General features: G+C 40.8%; 1 protein-coding gene across 3 annotated transcripts in view; it reads left to right on the top strand.

Moving 5' to 3' along the window:
- Window positions 1-9,504, top strand: part of lmna (lamin A/C) — a 72,393-nt gene extending 62,889 nt beyond the window's left edge. For all 3 annotated transcript variants that reach the window (XM_062965046.1, XM_062965047.1, XM_062965045.1), the window contains exons 7-12: window positions 180-405; window positions 2,503-2,610; window positions 2,783-2,902; window positions 3,028-3,123; window positions 4,554-4,832; window positions 6,111-9,504. In XM_062965046.1, coding sequence (XP_062821116.1) covers window positions 180-405; window positions 2,503-2,610; window positions 2,783-2,902; window positions 3,028-3,123; window positions 4,554-4,832; window positions 6,111-6,137 — 856 coding nt within the window. In that variant the 3' untranslated portion in view covers window positions 6,138-9,504. The remainder of the gene's footprint in view (window positions 1-179; window positions 406-2,502; window positions 2,611-2,782; window positions 2,903-3,027; window positions 3,124-4,553; window positions 4,833-6,110) is intronic.
- The last annotated feature ends 9,053 nt before the right edge of the window (window positions 9,505-18,557 follow it).

Here is an 18,557-nt window from a genome sequence, read left to right as displayed (position 1 = left end):
TATCATTAATTAATCAGCCCTGTGTGTAAGAGAGAGGCCTGGTGGTGGTTCCTTCTCAGAACAAGGACAACAAAGGCACATGAAAGACTTATAGAAAGAAGAAGCATTATGTGTATCGGGATCCCGCGGCCTTCCTTCCTTGGTTTCCTTCTCACCTTCTTCTCGGTCTCTCCCCTTAGGCTGCGCCTGTCTCCCAGCCCCACCTCCCAGAAGAGCGGCTCTCGCACCCGCATCTCGCACTCCTCTTCCTCCTCGATGCAGAGCTCGGCCAAGAAGCGGAAGCTGGGGGCCGGCGGGGAGAGCCGCACCAACTTCTCCCATCACGCCAGGACCAGCGGGAAGGTGGCCGTGGAGGAAGTGGACCTGGAGGGGAAGTTTGTCCGCCTGCGCAACAAGTCCAGCGAGGTGGGTCTGCTCCCCGGACGGGGTTCTCCCCCTGGAAAGGAGGCCCCCAGATACAGACACCCAACCTACAAACAACTCCTAGTTACAAACAGGGCCGAGACCCCAGGAAGGAAGGAAGGAAGGAAGGAAGGGAAACCCACTCCTGGAAGTATTTATTTATTTGTTTGCTACATTTATATGCCACCCTTCTCACCCCAAAGGGGACTCAGAGCGGCTTACAAATTACATTCACATACAATATTATATTATTAGTATAGTACAATATTAGCATTAAATTACTATATTGTACTGTATCAATATATTGTAATATTATTAGCAATATTACATATAAAATATGTGGCGCAGACGGGAGAACAATGAGTCACTGACCAGGAGGTCATAAGTTCGAGGCCCGCTCGGAGCTATGTTTGTTTGTCTTTGTCCTGTGTTAAAAGGGCATTGAATGTTTGCCTAATATGTGTAATGTGATCCGCCCTGAGTCCCCTTCGGGGTGAGAAGGGCGGAATATAAATGATGTAAATAAATAAATAAATATATATATAATTAATATTATATTGTATTACAGTAGAGTCTCGCTTATCCAAGGTTCTGGATTATCCAATGCATTTTTGTAGTCAATGTTTTCAATACATAGTGATATTTTGGTGCTAAATTCGTAAATACAGTAATTACTACATAGCATTACTGTGCATTGAACTACTTTTTCTGTCAAATTTGTTGTATAACATAATGTTTCGGTGCTTAATTTGTAAAATCATAACCTAATTTGATGTTTAATAGGCTTTTCCTTAATCTCTCCTTATTATCCAACATATTTGCTTATCCAACGTTCTGCTGGCCCGTTTACGTTGGATAAGCGAGACTCTACTGTATTAGTATTATATTGTATTACAATGTAATATTATTAATATTATATGTATATACAATATGTTATTATATATTATTGTAAATTATATTGTGTGTATATGTGTGTGTGTATACACACACACACACACACACACACACACACATATATATATATATATATATATATATATCACAGCATTATCATTATGGGGAAAATGGGTCTCCAATGAAGCTGTATCCACAATCCTTATTTCAACAACAAGATAAATTTCCCAAAATCCAGTGATCACAGGGACAGAAAGTGAGGAAATCTTCTGTACAAGAGCACAAGCACGGGGTGTTCACCCTTCCCTATGCAACCCAAAGCTAACACACACACATATATATTTGGCTGGAGTAACACTTTAAAATAATAATAATAATAATAATAATAATAATAATAATAATAATAATAATAATAATAATAATAATAATAATAATCATCCTTTATTTATATACCGCCCTATCTCCCGGATGGGACTCAGGGCGGTTTCCAATCATAAAAACAACACATACATTACATAACAACATAATAACACATTATAAGCAAGGTAAAACAATACAATTACACTAGAGTCTCACTTATCCAACATAAACGGGCCGGCAGAACGTTGGATAAGCGAATATGTTGGATAATAAGGAGAGATTAAGAAAAAGCCTATTAAACATCAAAATAGGTTATGATTTTACAAATAAAGCACCAAAACATCATGTTAGACAACAAATTGGACAGAAAAAGTAGTTCAATACACAGTAATGCTATGTAGAAATTACTGTATTTATGAACTTGGCACCAAAATATCACGATGTATTGAAAACATTGACTTCAAAAAAGCGTTGGATAATCCAGAACATTGGATAAGCGAGACTCTACTGTATATAGCAATAAATAACACTTACACAACCTGATCCTATGTTTTTGTGATAGAACCAATCAGGAAATGTCCCTGTTCTGACTTACAAACAAAGCCAGCTGAAGAACAAACCTACAGAACCTCTCTTGTTTGTAACTTGGGGACTGTCTGTATTAAAATGCATTTCTATGAAATTTTAAAAATACGCAGATTAAAATGTAGTAAACACAAAGGCCGATCTTCCTGGAATCCAAAACCGAGGGAGGGAGTCCCAGCCAGGTTGCTGTCTAGTCTAATGCCTTTTGGGCTCAGTCGTCCCTGTGGTGACCCTCCGTCTTTTCTTCGGTGTCTCTTCCAGGACCAGGCTCTCGGCAGCTGGCAGATCAAGCGCCAGAACGGAGACGAGGCCCCCATCGTCTATCGGTTCCCCCCAAAGTTCACCCTGAAAGCGGGGCAGGTTGTGACGGTGGGTAGCTGAGGGTCTCCTTGGGGCGGGGCAGGGGGGTCACAGTGGGACTCAAATGCTCCTCAATTCCTTCCATTTCTGGCCGTGAATGGGTGGGGTGGGAGGTTGCTGTCTGGATGGTGTGTCTTCCTGAATCACCATGACGGTTTCTTGTCTCCTCCCCGTTGTGCAGATCTGGGCCTCGGGGGCCGGGATCAGCCACAACCCTCCGTCCGACATGGTCTGGAAGAACCAGACCTCCTGGGGCTCCGGGGACAGCCTCCGCACCGCCCTCCTCACTTCCTCTGGAGAGGTACAAGTCCTTCAGGGGGATGGGAAACGGGCTCATCCGAATCCCTAGGCGTCGCTCCTGGCCCGTTCCGGCTGGGAGCGCAAACCTCGGTCCCCGTGTGACCTCACTTCCTCTTCTCCCCACAGGAAGTGGCCATGCGGAAGCTGGTGCGCACCATCGTGGTCAATGACGAGGATGAAGATGAGGAGGACGAAGACGGCATCCACCACCGTCACCACCATGTGAGTTCACTCAACTCTAGGCAGACAGGACTCGACTGAACTCAGGACTGAACTGACGCAATCGATAATGCACACACACTTGTGTCTGGATACTCCCTAGTTTAAGAAGCCCTGACCTGGTCCATGATTCCAGGATTCCAGCCAAGAGCAGCTTCTACACACCTGCCTCTCTCCTTCCCCTCCCTCCCTACCTCACTCACTCACTCACTCACTCCATCATTCTGTCTAACATCTATCTGATTTTAAAAAACCTATCTGATGATCATTATATCTATATATTTATCTATCTGATTCTGATCCTCTATCCAGTCATCTGCCTATCTGATGGTCATCCTCTGTCTGTCTTGTCTGTGCGATCAATCTAGATAGACTAGCCGGGCTGTGGCGCAGCTGGCTAGTAACCAGCTGCTATAAATCACTACTGACCAAGAGGTCATGAGTTCGAAGCCCGGGTCGGGTTAAGCCTCCGACCATTAATAGCCCCGGCTTGCTGTTGACCTATGCAGCCCCAAAAGACAGTTGCACCTGTCAATTAGGGAAATTTAGGGACGCTTTATGCGGGAGGCTAATTTACAACACCATCAAACTGCCAGCAAAACACGAGTAAAGGAATGAGGAAGTACAGCCACTACTGGACGGTGAAGCAACAGCTCCCCCTGTGGCCGGAATCGTGAAGATGGAAAAATGTTAAAAATGCGTCTGAGTTTGTCTAATGTATGTTGTTTGTCTGTTGGCATTGAATGTTTGCCATATAGGTGTTCATTGTAATCCGCCCTGAGTCCCCTTCGGGGTGAGGAGGGCGGAATATAAATACTGTAAATAAATAAATTATTATTATTATTATTATTTTATTTTTGTATGCCGCCTCCATCTCCCCAACGGGGACTTGGAGCGGCTCACATGGGGGCAGTCCCAATACAATTATATAATATAATGGAGCCTCCGGTGGCGTAGTGGATTAAAGCCTCGTGACTTGAAGGTTGGGTTGCTGACCTGAAGGCTGCCAGGTTCGAATCCCACCCGGGGAGAGCGCGGATGAGCTCCCTCTATCAGCTCCTGACACGAAAAATAATAATAATAATATCATAAAATCAACAGTTAAGACATGAGTGCATTTAAAAAACGAATTAACTATCTATCTTTTCACCTATCTATCTTATGATCATCCTAGATCCAATCATCCATTCATCTATCTATCTAGTTGATTATCATCTTGCTTCCAGTCATCTATCTGACAATCATCCTATATCCAATCTTCTATCTTACCTATTTGATTCTCATCCTGTATCTGTGTGTCTGTCCAGAGGGCTTTGTCCTTTCTGATATACTCCATCTTCTATCAATGGAGGCAAGAACAGTAGAGTGACGCCAAAGGGAAGAGCTTCTTTTGCCCGTGAAGCCTGACCTGACTTTGCTTGCTTTGCTTGTAGAGCCACTGCAGCGCCTCCGGGGACCCTGGGGAGTACAACCTGCGCTCGCGCACCATCCTGTGTGGCTCCTGTGGGCAGCCGGCCGAGAAGTCCGGGGGAGTCTCCAACTCCTCTGCTACCGCGGCCGCCGGAGGGGGGGCCACCAGCACCCTCTCCTCCGGGGGCTCCTCCTCCTCCAGCCTGACCATCACCCGCAGCTACCGCACGGGGGGCTCCAGCCTGGCCGAGGGGCTCCTGCCCCGCTCCTACATCCTGGGGGGACCCAGCCCACACCAGCAGGTCAGTGCCCAAAGCGGCCCAGGCCCACAGCATCCAAAAATACATCACACAGTCCTAGACACTTGGGAAGTGTTCGACTTGGGATTTTGTGATATGAAATCCAGCATGTCTATCTTGTTTGCTGTGTCATAAAATAATAATAATAATAATAATAATAATAATAATAATAATAATAATAATAATAATACATCACACAGTCCTAGACACTCGGGAAGTGTTCGACTTGTGATTTTGTGAAACGAAATCCAGCATATCTATCTTGTTTGCTGGGTCATAATAATAATAATAATAATAATAATAATAATAATAATAATAATAATAATACATCACACAGTCCTAGACACTCGGGAAGTGTTCGACTTGTGATTTTGTGAAACGAAATCCAGCATATCTATCTTGTTTGCTGTGTCATAATAATAATAATAATAATAATAATAATAATAATAATAATACATCACACAGTCCTAGACACTCGGGAAGTGTTCGACTTGTGATTTTGTGAAACGAAATCCAGCATATCTATCTTGTTTGCTGTGTCATAATAATAATAATAATAATAATAATAATAATAATAATAATAATACATCACACAGTCCTAGACACTTGGGAAGTGTTCGACTTGTGATTTTGTGATACGAAATCCAGCATGTCTATCTTGTTTGCTGTGTCATAATAATATAATAATAATACATCACACAGTCCTAGACACTTGGGAAGTGTTCAACTTGTGATTTTGTTTGCTGTATCATACAATAAAATTATTATTATTGTTGTTATTATTATTATTATTATTATTATTAGGATGACGCTATGATATGAGCCACTTTGAATCTCCTACAGGAGAGACAAAGCAGGCTATTAATAATAATAATAACAATTATTATTATTATTATTATTAGGTTTTCTCTTGTGGGCTCTTCCAACTCTATATCATTATTATTGTTGTTGTTGTTGTTATTAGGATGGGCCTTGTAGTCTTTTCCAACCACGATAGAATTATTATTATTATTTTATTATGACACAGCAAACAAGATAGACATGCTGGATTTCGTGTCACAAAATCACAAGTCGAACACTTCCCAAGTGTCTAGGACTGTGTGATGTTTATTATTATTATTATTATTATTATTATTATTATTATTAACTTTTATAATGAATGGATGAAGGGGTGAAAGAGAACAGCACCATTTCAGTTCATGGTGGGAATTAACCTCTTTCTTTTTTTCTTTTCTGTCTTTTCTTTCTTTCTTTCTTTCTTTTTTCCTTCCTTTCTTCCAGGCTCCTCAAAACTGCAGCATCATGTAATGGCCATCCGTCCGTCCGTCCGTCTTTCCGTCTAACGTCTGCAGAAGGAGGAAAAAAAAAGATTTTTTAAAAAAGTTAATTTTCTACACCAGGAATTTATACTTTAGTAGATAGATAGATAAATCGATCTATACATATATACATAGAGAGAGAGAGATATATAAAAATGCTAAAAAGATGTATCAGGAGTTTTTTTAAGGAATGGAAAAAAAACCCACTTTTTCAGCCAAAAATAATAATAATAATAATTCCCTTTTTAAAGAGCTACTAAGCCAAAGAGGCTGATGCCAAAAAAGAGAGAGATCCCTGTGTTATAATGCTCTGTGTGTGTTTAATATGTGTATTTGTTTTCTTCCTTTGGATACCAAATTGGGTTGTTTTTGTTTGTCTTGTAAAAGGAAGCGAGTCCCTCGGAGTTTTAAGGCCTTTAACGGCCAACTTTGGGGCCCTTTTCTTTGTTTTTGCACTTAACGTCTCTCTTTTATGGGAATTAAGGAGATTTCCTTCCTCTTTTGGGGTTCACGGCAGCCTCAAAATGCACTTAGATTCTCTTCGTTAATGGAGGCACTCGTTTCAAGCCCAGCTTTTGAGGTTCTGGATGCAAAGAGTGACCCCAATTAATGCAATTTGTTGTGGGATTATTTGCTGTTTCGATTCATAAAGGAGTCAGGTTACAATCCGAACCATAAAATCCCATTCTCACAAATAATCCTAGCCATTGAAATGCAAATTCAGACCAACATTGAGGTAAATTGGCTCGGATTATAAATCCAATTCTCTCAAACAATTCCAGCCATTTAAGTACAAATTCAGACCAGCGTTGAGGTAAATTGGCTCGGATTATAAATCCAATTCTCTCAAACAATTCCAGCCATTTAAGTACAAATTCAGACCAAGGTTGAGGTAAATTGGCTCGGATTATAAATCCAATTCTCTCAAACAATTCCAGCCATTTAAATACAAATTCAGACCAAGGTTGAGGTAAATTGGCTCGGATTATAAATCCAATTCTCTCAAACAATTCCAGCCATTTAAATACAAATTCAGACCAAGGTTGAGGTAAATTGGCTCGGATTATAAATCCAATTCTCTCAAACAATTCCAGCCATTTAAGTACAAATTCAGACCAGCGTTGAGGTAAATTGGCTCGGATTATAAATCCAATTCTCTCAAACAATTCCAGCCATTTAAATACAAATTCAGACCAAGGTCGAGGTAAATTGGCTCGGATTATAAATCCAATTCTCTCAAACAATTCCAGCCATTTAAATACAAATTCAGACCAAGGTTGAGGTAAATTGGCTCGGATTATAAATCCAATTCTCTCAAACAATTCCAGCCATTTAAATACAAATTCAGACCAAGGTTGAGGTAAATTGGCTCGGATTATAAATCCAATTCTCTCAAACAATTCCAGCCATTTAAATACAAATTCAGACCAAGGTTGAGGTAAATTGGCTCGGATTATAAATCCAATTCTCTCAAACAATTCCAGCCATTTAAGTACAAATTCAGACCAGCGTTGAGGTAAATTGACTCGGATTATAAATCCAATTCTCGTAAACAATTCCAGCCATTTAAATTCAAATTCTGACCAACTTTGAGGTCAATTTTACGTCCTGAGCGAAGACTCCCATTGATTTAAATGGTTCAGTTGAGTCAGGTTTAAAATTGATGTTAGGCCTGGAGGTTTCCACGGAGCCAGACCAACGCTGAGGCAAATTTCAAGTCCTGAGTGAAATTCCCTTTGGTTTAAATGGTTCAATTAAATTGGAACTAAAACTAGTTTTATCCCTGAAGGTTCCAAAATCCGGATTAAAATGCCTTAAAACACTTCTAGATTGAAAAACTTCATGCCTTGTGCCTTTGGGGAGGACGGGGCCTACGCGGACGGAGAAAGCCTGGCTCGATTTTGGAGGCGTCAAAAGCCGTTTCCGTGGCGATGCTGGCTCCTCCCCTTTCCCCTCCCTAATCATGCTTAGCTTGACGCAGCAGTTAAGTTTTCCCGCCTTTTGCCGTTTCCATGGTGACGCTGGCTCCTCCCCTTTCCCCTCCTCCCTGCTCAATGCTCCCTGCTCAGTTTTTCCCGCCTTTTTGCTGTGTCCATGGCAACATTGGCTCCTCCCCTTTCCCTGACCATGCTTGGCTTGGCACCGCTGTTAATCTCCCTCAGTTTTTCCCGCCTTTTTGCCATTTCCATGGCAACATTGGCTCCTCCCCTTTCCCTGACTATGCCTGGCTTGAAGCAGCTGTTAATCTCCCTCAGTTTTTCCCGCCTTTTTGCCGTTTCCATGGTGACGCTGGCTCCTCCCCTTTCCCCTCCTCCCTGCTCAATGCTCCCTGCTCAGTTTTTCCCGCCTTTTTGCTGTGTCCATGGCAACATTGGCTCCTCCCCTTTCCCTGACCATGCTTGGCTTGGCGCCGCTGTTAATCTCCCTCAGTTTTCCCGCCTTTTTTGACGCTTGGGAGCCGCTCTGCCGTCATAGCCGACAAGAAAGAGATAGGTGGACCTTTATGTACTGTATTGTTGTTGTTGTTGTTGTTCTTCAATGGCGCCGATTACCAGAAACGTGCCTTTTTTTGGGGTGGGTGAAAGGTTTAGATATTTAGGGGTGGGTGGGTTTTGTGTGACTCCTTTTGTGAGGGAAGCAAAAAGAGCAAAGGAACGTTGCCTTTGGCTTCCCAGGTTTTCTCTCCAAAGAGGAACCGTGGTTGTCGCTTTGGTTTCAGGAAAAAGGGGGTTTTTATTGGGGTTCTAGGTCCCATTTTCTGGGTCCTTTTGCCCGCAAACGAGGACCAGGCCTCAAGCGACGGGTTTGGAACCATCCTGAGGAAGTTTGGCCGAAGGGGAGAGAGAGAGAGAATTGTTTCAGGGTTATGCTTTATTCTCTCCTCTCTTTATTCTCTTCTCTTTAGTCTCTTTATTGTTTTGCTTGACTGTTTTAAGCTGTGGTTGTAAAAACCTCATTGAAGGAAAATGCCAATCTTAAAAGCAGGTTTTAGAACAGGCCCAAAAGAGAATCCATTTGCGGGAAATTAGGAGCGATATCCGTAGTCAAAAGACCAGAGCGGTCATTCATTTGCATTGATCGGACCCTCAAAAAACCAGCCCCGAACCTTTCGGTGAGGACATTGACGACGACAACAGACCCAGCTGCTTGATGCCTTAAAAAAAAAAGTCTTTTCCGGAGCTTTCTCCGCGGATCATCCAAAGGTCCATTGCATTTTTATACGATGATTTTGCTTTTCCGTGTTTGATTTCCGCTAATTTGCTGAGCGCAGATGCCGTTGCCGCCGCTGCCGTCACCGCCGCCGCCATCTCTCTGTATTTCCTTTAAAACCAATAATACACTTTAATCAGAACCAACTTGGTTTCCGGTGTGGTTTTTATTTTATTTTTTTTGCAAAATGAAATCTCCATAACCTTTTGGAGATGTTACGATCTATGGAAAAGCATGACCTTCTGAAAAACGATGCCAATATCCTCTTGGTAAAAAGCACGACCGCTTAAGAGTCATAACCTTTTGGGGAAATGGCATTCACCAGCATTCATGCAAGGCAGTTGGGTTTCTCAGCTGTTAAACTGATGTCCGAAATATCTCTTTGAACTGTTAAAGTAAAGGTAAAGGTTTTCCACTGACATCAGATACAGGAAATGATACAGGGCTTGTTTGAGGTCAACATCTGTCCATTTAGGATTGCATTCAAAGAAACTGGCACTCCTTCACTGGAAATAGGCATTCATTTAGCATTGGATTTGGGGAAACAATACAGGGTAAACATCCATCCGTTTAGCATTGGATTCGGGGAAATGATACAGGGCTCCCTTGCGGTAAAACTCCATCTGTCTAGCATTGGATTTGGGGAAATGATAAGGGGCTTCTTCGAGGTAAACACCACCCATTTAGCATTGGATTCGGGGAGACGGTATGGGGCTTCTTCCAGGAAAAAAATCCATTCATTTAGCATTGGATTTAGGGAGATGATATGGGGCTTCTTCCAGGAGAAATCCATTCATTTAGCATTGGATTTGGGGAGATGATATGGAGCTTCTTCCAGGAGAAATCCATTCATTTAGCATTGGATTTGGGGAGACGATATGAGGCTTCTTCCAGGAAAAAATCCATTCATTTAGCATTGGATTTGGGGAGATGATATGGGGCTTCTTCCAGGAAAAAAATCCATTCATTTAGCATTGGATTTGGGGAGACAATATGGGGCTTCTTCCAGGAGATATCCATTCATTTAGCATTGGATTTGGGGCAATGATACAGGGCTCCCTTGCGGTAAAACTCCATCTGTCTAGCATTGGATTTGGGGAAATGATAAGGGGCTTCTTCGAGGTAAACGCCACCCATTTAGCATTGGATTTGGGGAGATGATATGGGGCTTCTTCCAGGAAAAAAATCCATTCATTTAGCATTGGATTTGGGGCAATGATACAGGGCTCCCTTGCGGTAAAACTCCATCTGTCTAGCATTGGATTTGGGGAAATGATAAGGGGCTTCTTCGAGGTAAACACCACCCATTTAGCATTGGATTCGGGGAGACGGTATGGGGCTTCTTCCAGGAAAAAAATCCATTCATTTAGCATTGGATTTGAGGAGACGATATGGGGCTTCTTCCAGGAAAAATCCATTTTTAGCATTGGGTTTGGGGAAACAATACAGGGCTCCTTCAAGGTAAAAATCCATCCGTTTAGCATTGGATTTGGGGAAACTATGCAGGGCTTCTTGGAGGTAAACGCCACCCATTTAGCATTGGATTCAGACTGGATTCGGACTGAAAGGAAGGCGATGAGAGGCCTCCAGGCATCTCAAGGACGCGTTATAGCCTTCGGGCTGATGGAAGTGATGCAAAACTACTGATAAACCATACCGTAAGTGCAGCAGAGTAACATTTTGACTTCCCCTTTGCCAAGAAGTTCCAGTACTTATTGCAGAAGACAAAACAATTATATATATATCTGCCCTGCAAACTACTATCGTCTTGCTCAATATCTGCTTGTTTGCACTGCATCGGATTTCTTGCATTGTTGTTGAAATACCGTTCTTCCCTTTTTTGTTAGTCTTTTCAATCCATTGACCTTCCAAGACGGCTTTTGCTTTCGCTCCCTTGGCTTTGCTGTTGTCTTCTCGGCTCTTTATCAGCTCTTAAACCGAATAAAGCATCGCAGTTTCACCTTGCTTCACTTTCGAAGCACCCTGAGTCCATGTCTCTTGTCGTTTCCTTTATTTTGTTTAACATTTACATTGGAAAACCATTGAAGAAACTGGTGTGGTAATCTCTGAGCGGTCAGACTCAATTTAACCCTCTCTGGGGGAGATTCCACCAAAAAGCAGCGGAGTAGCAAAAGCAAAGCCTTTAATTGCAGCAGTTACTTACACGTGTCTGAGCAAGAGAAGCCTTTGACCATTTAGGATTGCAGTGGACTGTAGAGTTCAAAAAAGTTCAAAAATGTATTCAGGTAAAAAGAACTCCATTGTAGATAGAAAGGCTTGGGAGCTGTCTAGTCTACTCTAGACTGGTTTCTAAGGAAAAATAAGAAAGGAAAAATAACAAACATCTAAATAGTTACATCTTGCCAGGAGAGATGGCGAGATGCTTCTTGTTAGCTAGAAGAACAAAGGGAGAAGAGTGGACCAAAATGGTTCCAATCTCATGGTCCAGTTTATTGGGGCCATAAAAGACATTCTGACCAATGAGAAGTTAGTGTCCCTGGAGAGTCACATTTCTACTAACTTCAAAGTAAGGGATGTGACGTAAACAAGATAGAGTGAAAACACAGTGAAGCCTGTCTAGGCATGCTTTGGAAACGGAAAGGATTCCCTCAATCCAACTCTATCATCTATCTAACTACATCTAGACTTGAGTAGTCCAGGGTGATTCCCAACAGAAACAATAAAGAGGAAGAAAATCCAACTCGTCAGTCAAGAAGTGCCATAACAAGAAAAACGGATTGGAAATGAAGGGACGGCAATGGTCTCGCGCCTGAGGTGGTACGAATAAAAGCAAGGTTTGTATACGTCGGAGAAGATCCCACATCTCGGTCTGTGTTTCATAATTTTGTTTTTCATCCTGATGCATCAATGACTCCACCGTCAACTCAATGGACGTCCATGCTTGTGTTACGTTGCCAGAGATCCAGCATGAATTGCATTATGAAATGATGCTCAGACTTCCTTCAATGCAGATACAAACAAACAGAACCCATTAGGAAATGATATTTATCAACAGGAGCAATAGTGTTACATAGTATTATCACGTTTTGTTTTCCTACTATACAATCATTTCAGCTTTTAGTAACATTCCCCTGAGTCATAAATCCAACATTTGGCTCAAACATTGTCATGCAAAACTAATAAGTCCCAATCTTTCTTGAAGTTGAAAGACGACGACGACATCAACAACAGCAATAACAATAATGATTTGACCCATCTTGGATTGTTCGGCCTTTCTTGCATTTGAGACCATGGGTAATTTGCAACTCTTGAGCCATTCTATAGGGACTTTTTCAGATCTATGGATTTGCAACAATGCAAAGAATTTCTGCATGTGTTTCAATCATACAATGTGCCCGAAATCCTATGGATTTGCGACAGTGCAAAGAAGTTCTGCATGAATTTTGAGCATACGATGTGCCCGAAATCCTATGGATTTGCGACAGTGCAAAAAAGTTTGCATGAATTTTGAGCATACTATGTGCCTGAAATCTTACAGATTTCTGACAATGCAAAGAAGTTCTGCATTTATTTCGAGCATACGATGACGAAGTTGTGACCATGCAAAGAAGTTCTGCATGTATATTAAGCATACGATGTGACCGAAATCCTACGGATTTGTGACCATGCAAAGAAACTCTGCATAAATTTTAAGCATACGATATGCCTGAAATCCTATGGATTTGTGACAATGCAAACAAATTCTGCATGTATATTAAGTATACGATGTGACTGAAATCCTACGGATTTGAGACAATGCAAAAAAATTCTGCATGTATATTAAGCATACGATGTGCTCAAAATCCAACAGATTTGTGACAATGCAAAGAAGTTCTGCATGTATTTCGAGCATATGATGATGGAGTTGTGACCATGAAAAGAAGTTCTGCATGTATATTAAGCATACGATGTGCTCGAAATCCTACGGATTTGAGACAATGCAAAAAAATTCTGCATGAATTTTGAGCATATGATGTGTCCAAAATCCTATGAATTTGTGACAATGCAAAGAAGTTGTCCATGTATAGCAAGCATACAATGTGCTTGAAATTCTATGGATTTGTGACAATGCAAAGAAGTTCTGCATGTATTTTGAGGATACGATGTGCTTGAAATGCTATGGATTTGTGACCATGCAAAAAAATTCTGCATGAATTTTGAGCATATGATGTGTCCGAAATCCTATGGATTTGTGACCATGCAAAGAAGTTCTGCATGTATTTCGAGCATATGATGACGGAGTTGTGACCATGCAAAGAAGTTCTGCACGTATTTCGAGGATACGCTGTGCTTTGCTTTGACCGAAAAGCTCTCCTCCAAAGCACTTCTTCTTCCCTTTTTCGGCCCCAGAGAAGGAAAGAACGAGAGAGAGAGAAAGAAGGAAGGAAGGAAGGAAGGAATGTAGGAAGGGAAGGAGGCGGCCCGTTGAGGCCTATCCTGCCCCGTGAAGAACAACAATAATCCCGGCCGTCACGTGCCTCTCTTTTGACAGCTCCAGAGCAGTGTGTGCCTCCTCCTCCTCCTCCTCCTCCTCCTCCTTCTCCTTTTTTGCTGGGCTTTTCGGGGAAAGAAGTTGCGAAAGAGAGAGAGAGTGCCAGGCCGTGCCGGAAATCCCACAAGACCCTCGTTCCCCTTGAAAGCCCGGCTGAGCCCTTTCTGCACAGACAGAGACAGAGGCATTGCCAGCCAGAAAGGAACGCTGGCAAACTTGGCAAACTCTCCTCCGCAGACACAGAAAAGCAATACGGCCATGTGAGTGGGTTATAGATCTGTTTGCAGAATGGGGAAGAATACTATTACTATTATTATTATTATTAATGTGGGAGCCCACAAACTTTGCAAACTCTTCTCCGCAGACACAGGAAGGCAACTCTGCCATGTGAGTGGGTTATAGATCTGTTTGCAGAATGGGGAAGAATACTATTACTATTATTATTATTATTAATGTGGGAGCCCACAAACTTTGCAAACTCTCCTCCGCAGACACAGGAAGGCAACTCTGCCATGTGAGTTGGTTATAGATCTGTTTGCAGAATGGGGAAGAATACGATTACTATTATCATTATCATTATTATTATTATTATTATTATTATTATTATTATTATTATTATTTTATTATGACCCAGCAAACAAGATAGATATGCTGGATTTCGTATCACAAAATCACAAGTCGAACACTTCCCAAGTGTCTAGGACTGTGTGATGTATTAAAAATAATAATAATAATGATGATGATGATGATGTGGGAGCCATAAAGGAAGCCCACAAACTTTGCAAACTCTCCTCCGCAGACACAGGAAGGCAACTCTGCCATGTGAGTGGGTTATAGATCTGTTTGCAGAATGGGGAAGAATACTATTATTATTATTATTATTATTATTATTATTATTATTATTATTATTATTATTTTATTATGACCCAGCAAACAAGATAGATATGCTGGATTTCGTATCACAAAATCACAAGTCGAACACTTCCCAAGTGTCTAGGACTGTGTGATGTATTATTATTATTATTATTATTATTATTATTATTATTATTATTATTTTATTATGACCCAGCAAACAAGATAGATATGCTGGATTTCGTATCACAAAATCACAAGTCGAACACTTCCCAAGTGTCTAGGATTGTGTGATGTATTATTATTAATAATAATAATAATAATAATAATAATGTGGGAGCCATAAAGGAAGCCCACAAACTTTGCAAACTCTCCTCCGCAGACACAGGAAGGCAACTCTGCCATGTGAGTGGGTTATAGATCTGTTTGCAGAATGGGGAAGAATACTATTATTATTATTATTATTATTATTATATTATTAATGTGGGAGCCCACAAACTTTGCAAACTCTTCTCCGCAGACACAGGAAGGCAACTCTGCCATGTGAGTGGGTTATAGATCTGTTTGCAGAATGGGGAAGAATACTATTATTATTATTATTATTATTATTATTATTAATGTGGGAGCCCACAAACTTTGCAAACTCTCCTCCGCAGACACAGGAAGGCAACTCTGCCATGTGAGTGGGTTATAGATCTGTTTGCAGAATGGGGAAGAATATTATTATTATTATTATTATTATTATTATTATTATTATTATTATTATTAATCATAATAATGTGGGAGCCATAAAGGAAGCCCACAAACTTTGCAAACTCTTCTCCGCAGACACAGGAAGGCAACTCTGCCATGTGAGTCAGGTATATACAGTCATTATTGTTATTGTTATTGTTGTTGTGCAAACTTTGCGAACTCTCCTCTGCAGATCAAAGAAAGCAACACTGACATGTGAGTCCAGTTTGTTTCTGTTTCCAGAATGGGAATACAGTTGTTGTTGTTGTTGTTGTTGTTGTGCAAACTTTGCAAACTCTCCTCCGCAGACACAGGAAGGCAACTCTGCCATGTGAGTGGGTTATAGATCTGTTTGCAGAATGGGGAAGAATACTATTATTATTATTATTATTATTATTATTATTATTATTATTATTATTATTATTGTGGGAGCCAGAAAGGGAGCCCACAAGGTTTGCAAACCCTCTGCAGATGCATAATAATAATAATAATAATAATAATAATAATAATAATAGGACCATCGAATCCTAGAGTTGGAAGGGATCCCCAGAGGCCATCCAGTCCAACCACTTTCTTAAAATTCAAGGTTGAATCTCATTGCAGTTCTTTAGGGAAGAGGAATAGTGACCTTTTCGACCCAAATACAAGTTTAGTAAAATGAGGTTGATATTATTATTATTATTAATTATTATTATGCAATTTGCTTTGAAGTTTTTGGCTTGGAGGGAGTAAAGGTGGATATTGCATTGTTGTGCGAGTCCATTAAGATCTGCAGCAAGGCGGCCCATGCCTGAAAGGGGTCAGCTGCTAAGTGTTTGCAAGGCCAAAGGCTGAGCCTTCTATGCAAATTTATGCTAATGTGTGTGGATAGATGCAGATGGAGGGTGCCCTTCAGAGAACGACCTCAAAATCCATGCATATATATATATATATATATATATATATATATATATATGCATGCCCTTTGCAAGCAGCTTGAGTTTTGCCAAGTCATATTAATATTATTATTATTAGTATTATTATTATTATTATTAATAATAATAATAATAATAATATTGCAAAGGTATGTGGGGAAAAGGGGCCGATTGTTCTGCAGCAAAAGGCCCCTTTCAGCTCCAAAGAGACCAAGCCGCTGAGGAATGCTAAGCCCCATAGAGAAGCGTGGGAAGGCGGCTGCAAAATCCTAGGCATCCACACTGTGGACTTAATCCAGTTTGGCAGCCCTTGAACTGCTATGGGATTCTTGGGAGGTGTAGTTCGGGGAGGCCCATCAACGCCATTCCAGAGCATTGAGACTTGACAAACTACATTATAGAGACAGGCAGATAGATTGATGGATAGGATGGTGGAGAGATATGTTATTGATTGCTATATAATTGTATTGTTTTATCTTGCTTAATAATGTATTATTATGTTGCTATGTAAGGTATGTGTTGTTTTTATTATTGGAAACCGCCCTGAGTCCCATCCGGGAGATAGGGCGGTATATAAATAAAGTTTTGTTATTATTATTGTTATTATTTTTATTGTATGACACAGCAAACAAGATAGACATGCTGGATTTTGTATCACAAAATCACAAGTCGAACACTTCCCAAGTATTATTATTATTATTATTATTATTATTATTATTATTATTATGACACAGCAAACAAGATAGATATGCTGGATTTCGTTTCACAAAATCACAAGTCGAACACTTCCCAAGTATTATTATTATTATTATTATTATTATTATTATTATTATTATGACACAGCAAACAAGATAGATATGCTGGATTTTGTTTCACAAAATCACAAGTCGAACACTTCCCAAGTATTATTATTATTATTATTATTATTATTATTATTATGACACAGCAAACAAGATAGACATGCTGGATTTCGTTTCACAAAATCACAAGTCGAACACTTCCCAAGTATTATTATTATTATTATTATTATTATTATTATTATTATTATTATGACACAGCAAACAAGATAGATATGCTGGATTTCGTTTCACAAAATCACAAGTCAAACACTTCCCAAGTATTATTATTATTATTATTATTATTATTATTATTATTATTATTATGATGACACAGCAAACAAGATAGATATGCTGGATTTCGTAAGCGTCTAGGACTGTGTGATGTATTTTCGGATGGTGCGCACAGATCCCAGTCGGGTGGCCTTTTGCAGTTGGCAGATCGTAATTTTGTTAGTGTCTGTTGTTTCCAAATGCCGGCTGAGATCTTTTTGGCACGGCACCCAGTGTGCCCATCACCACCGGGACCACCTGCACTGGTTTCTGCCAGAGTCTTTGCAGTTCAATCTTGAGGTCCTGAGAGCGGCTGAGTTTTTCCTGTTGTTTTTCGTCAATGCGACTGTCATCTGGGATGGCAACATCAATTATCCAAACCTTGTTCTTTTCCACAACTGTGATGTCTGGTGTGTTGTGTTCCAGAACTTTGTCAGTCTGGATTCGGAAGTCCCACCGTATCTTTGCGTGTTCATTTTCCAGGACTTTTGCAGGTTTGTGATCCCACCAGTTCTTTGCTGCTGGGAGGTGGGACTTGAGGCATAAGTTCCAACGAATCATTTGGGCCACAGAGTTGTGCCTCTGTTTGTAGTCTGTCTGTGCGATTTTCTTACAGCAGCTGAGGATATGATCCATGGTTTCGTCGGTTTCCTTGCAGAGTTTGCATTTTGGGTCATCAGCTGATTTTTCGATCTTGGCCTGAATTGCCTTTGTTCTGATGGCTTGCGCCTGGGCTTCAAGGCTCAATAATAATGATGATGATGATTATTATTATTTTCTTGTATGACAAGATAGACATGCTGGATTTCGTATCACAAAATCACAAGTCAAACACTTCCCAAGTGTCTAGGACTGTGTGATGTATTTTCGGGTGATGTGTGCAGATCCCAGTTATTATTATTATTATTATCATCATCATCATTATTATTACTAGGCATGGGCAAACTTCGGTCCTCCAGGTGTTTTGGACTTCAACTCCCACAATTCCTAACAGCCTACCGGCTGTTAGGAATTGTGGGAGTTGAAGTCCAAAACACCTGGAGGACCGAAGTTTGCCCATGCCTGATTATTACAAGGAGAACCACGGCTCTCGGGGATGC

The sequence above is a fragment of the Anolis carolinensis genome, unplaced genomic scaffold (assembly GCF_035594765.1).
Source record: "Anolis carolinensis isolate JA03-04 unplaced genomic scaffold, rAnoCar3.1.pri scaffold_14, whole genome shotgun sequence".
Classification (NCBI taxonomy): Eukaryota; Metazoa; Chordata; class Lepidosauria; order Squamata; family Dactyloidae; genus Anolis; species Anolis carolinensis.
The sequence above is the reverse complement of the archived record's forward strand: the minus strand, read 5'-3'. Positions and strand labels throughout refer to the sequence as shown.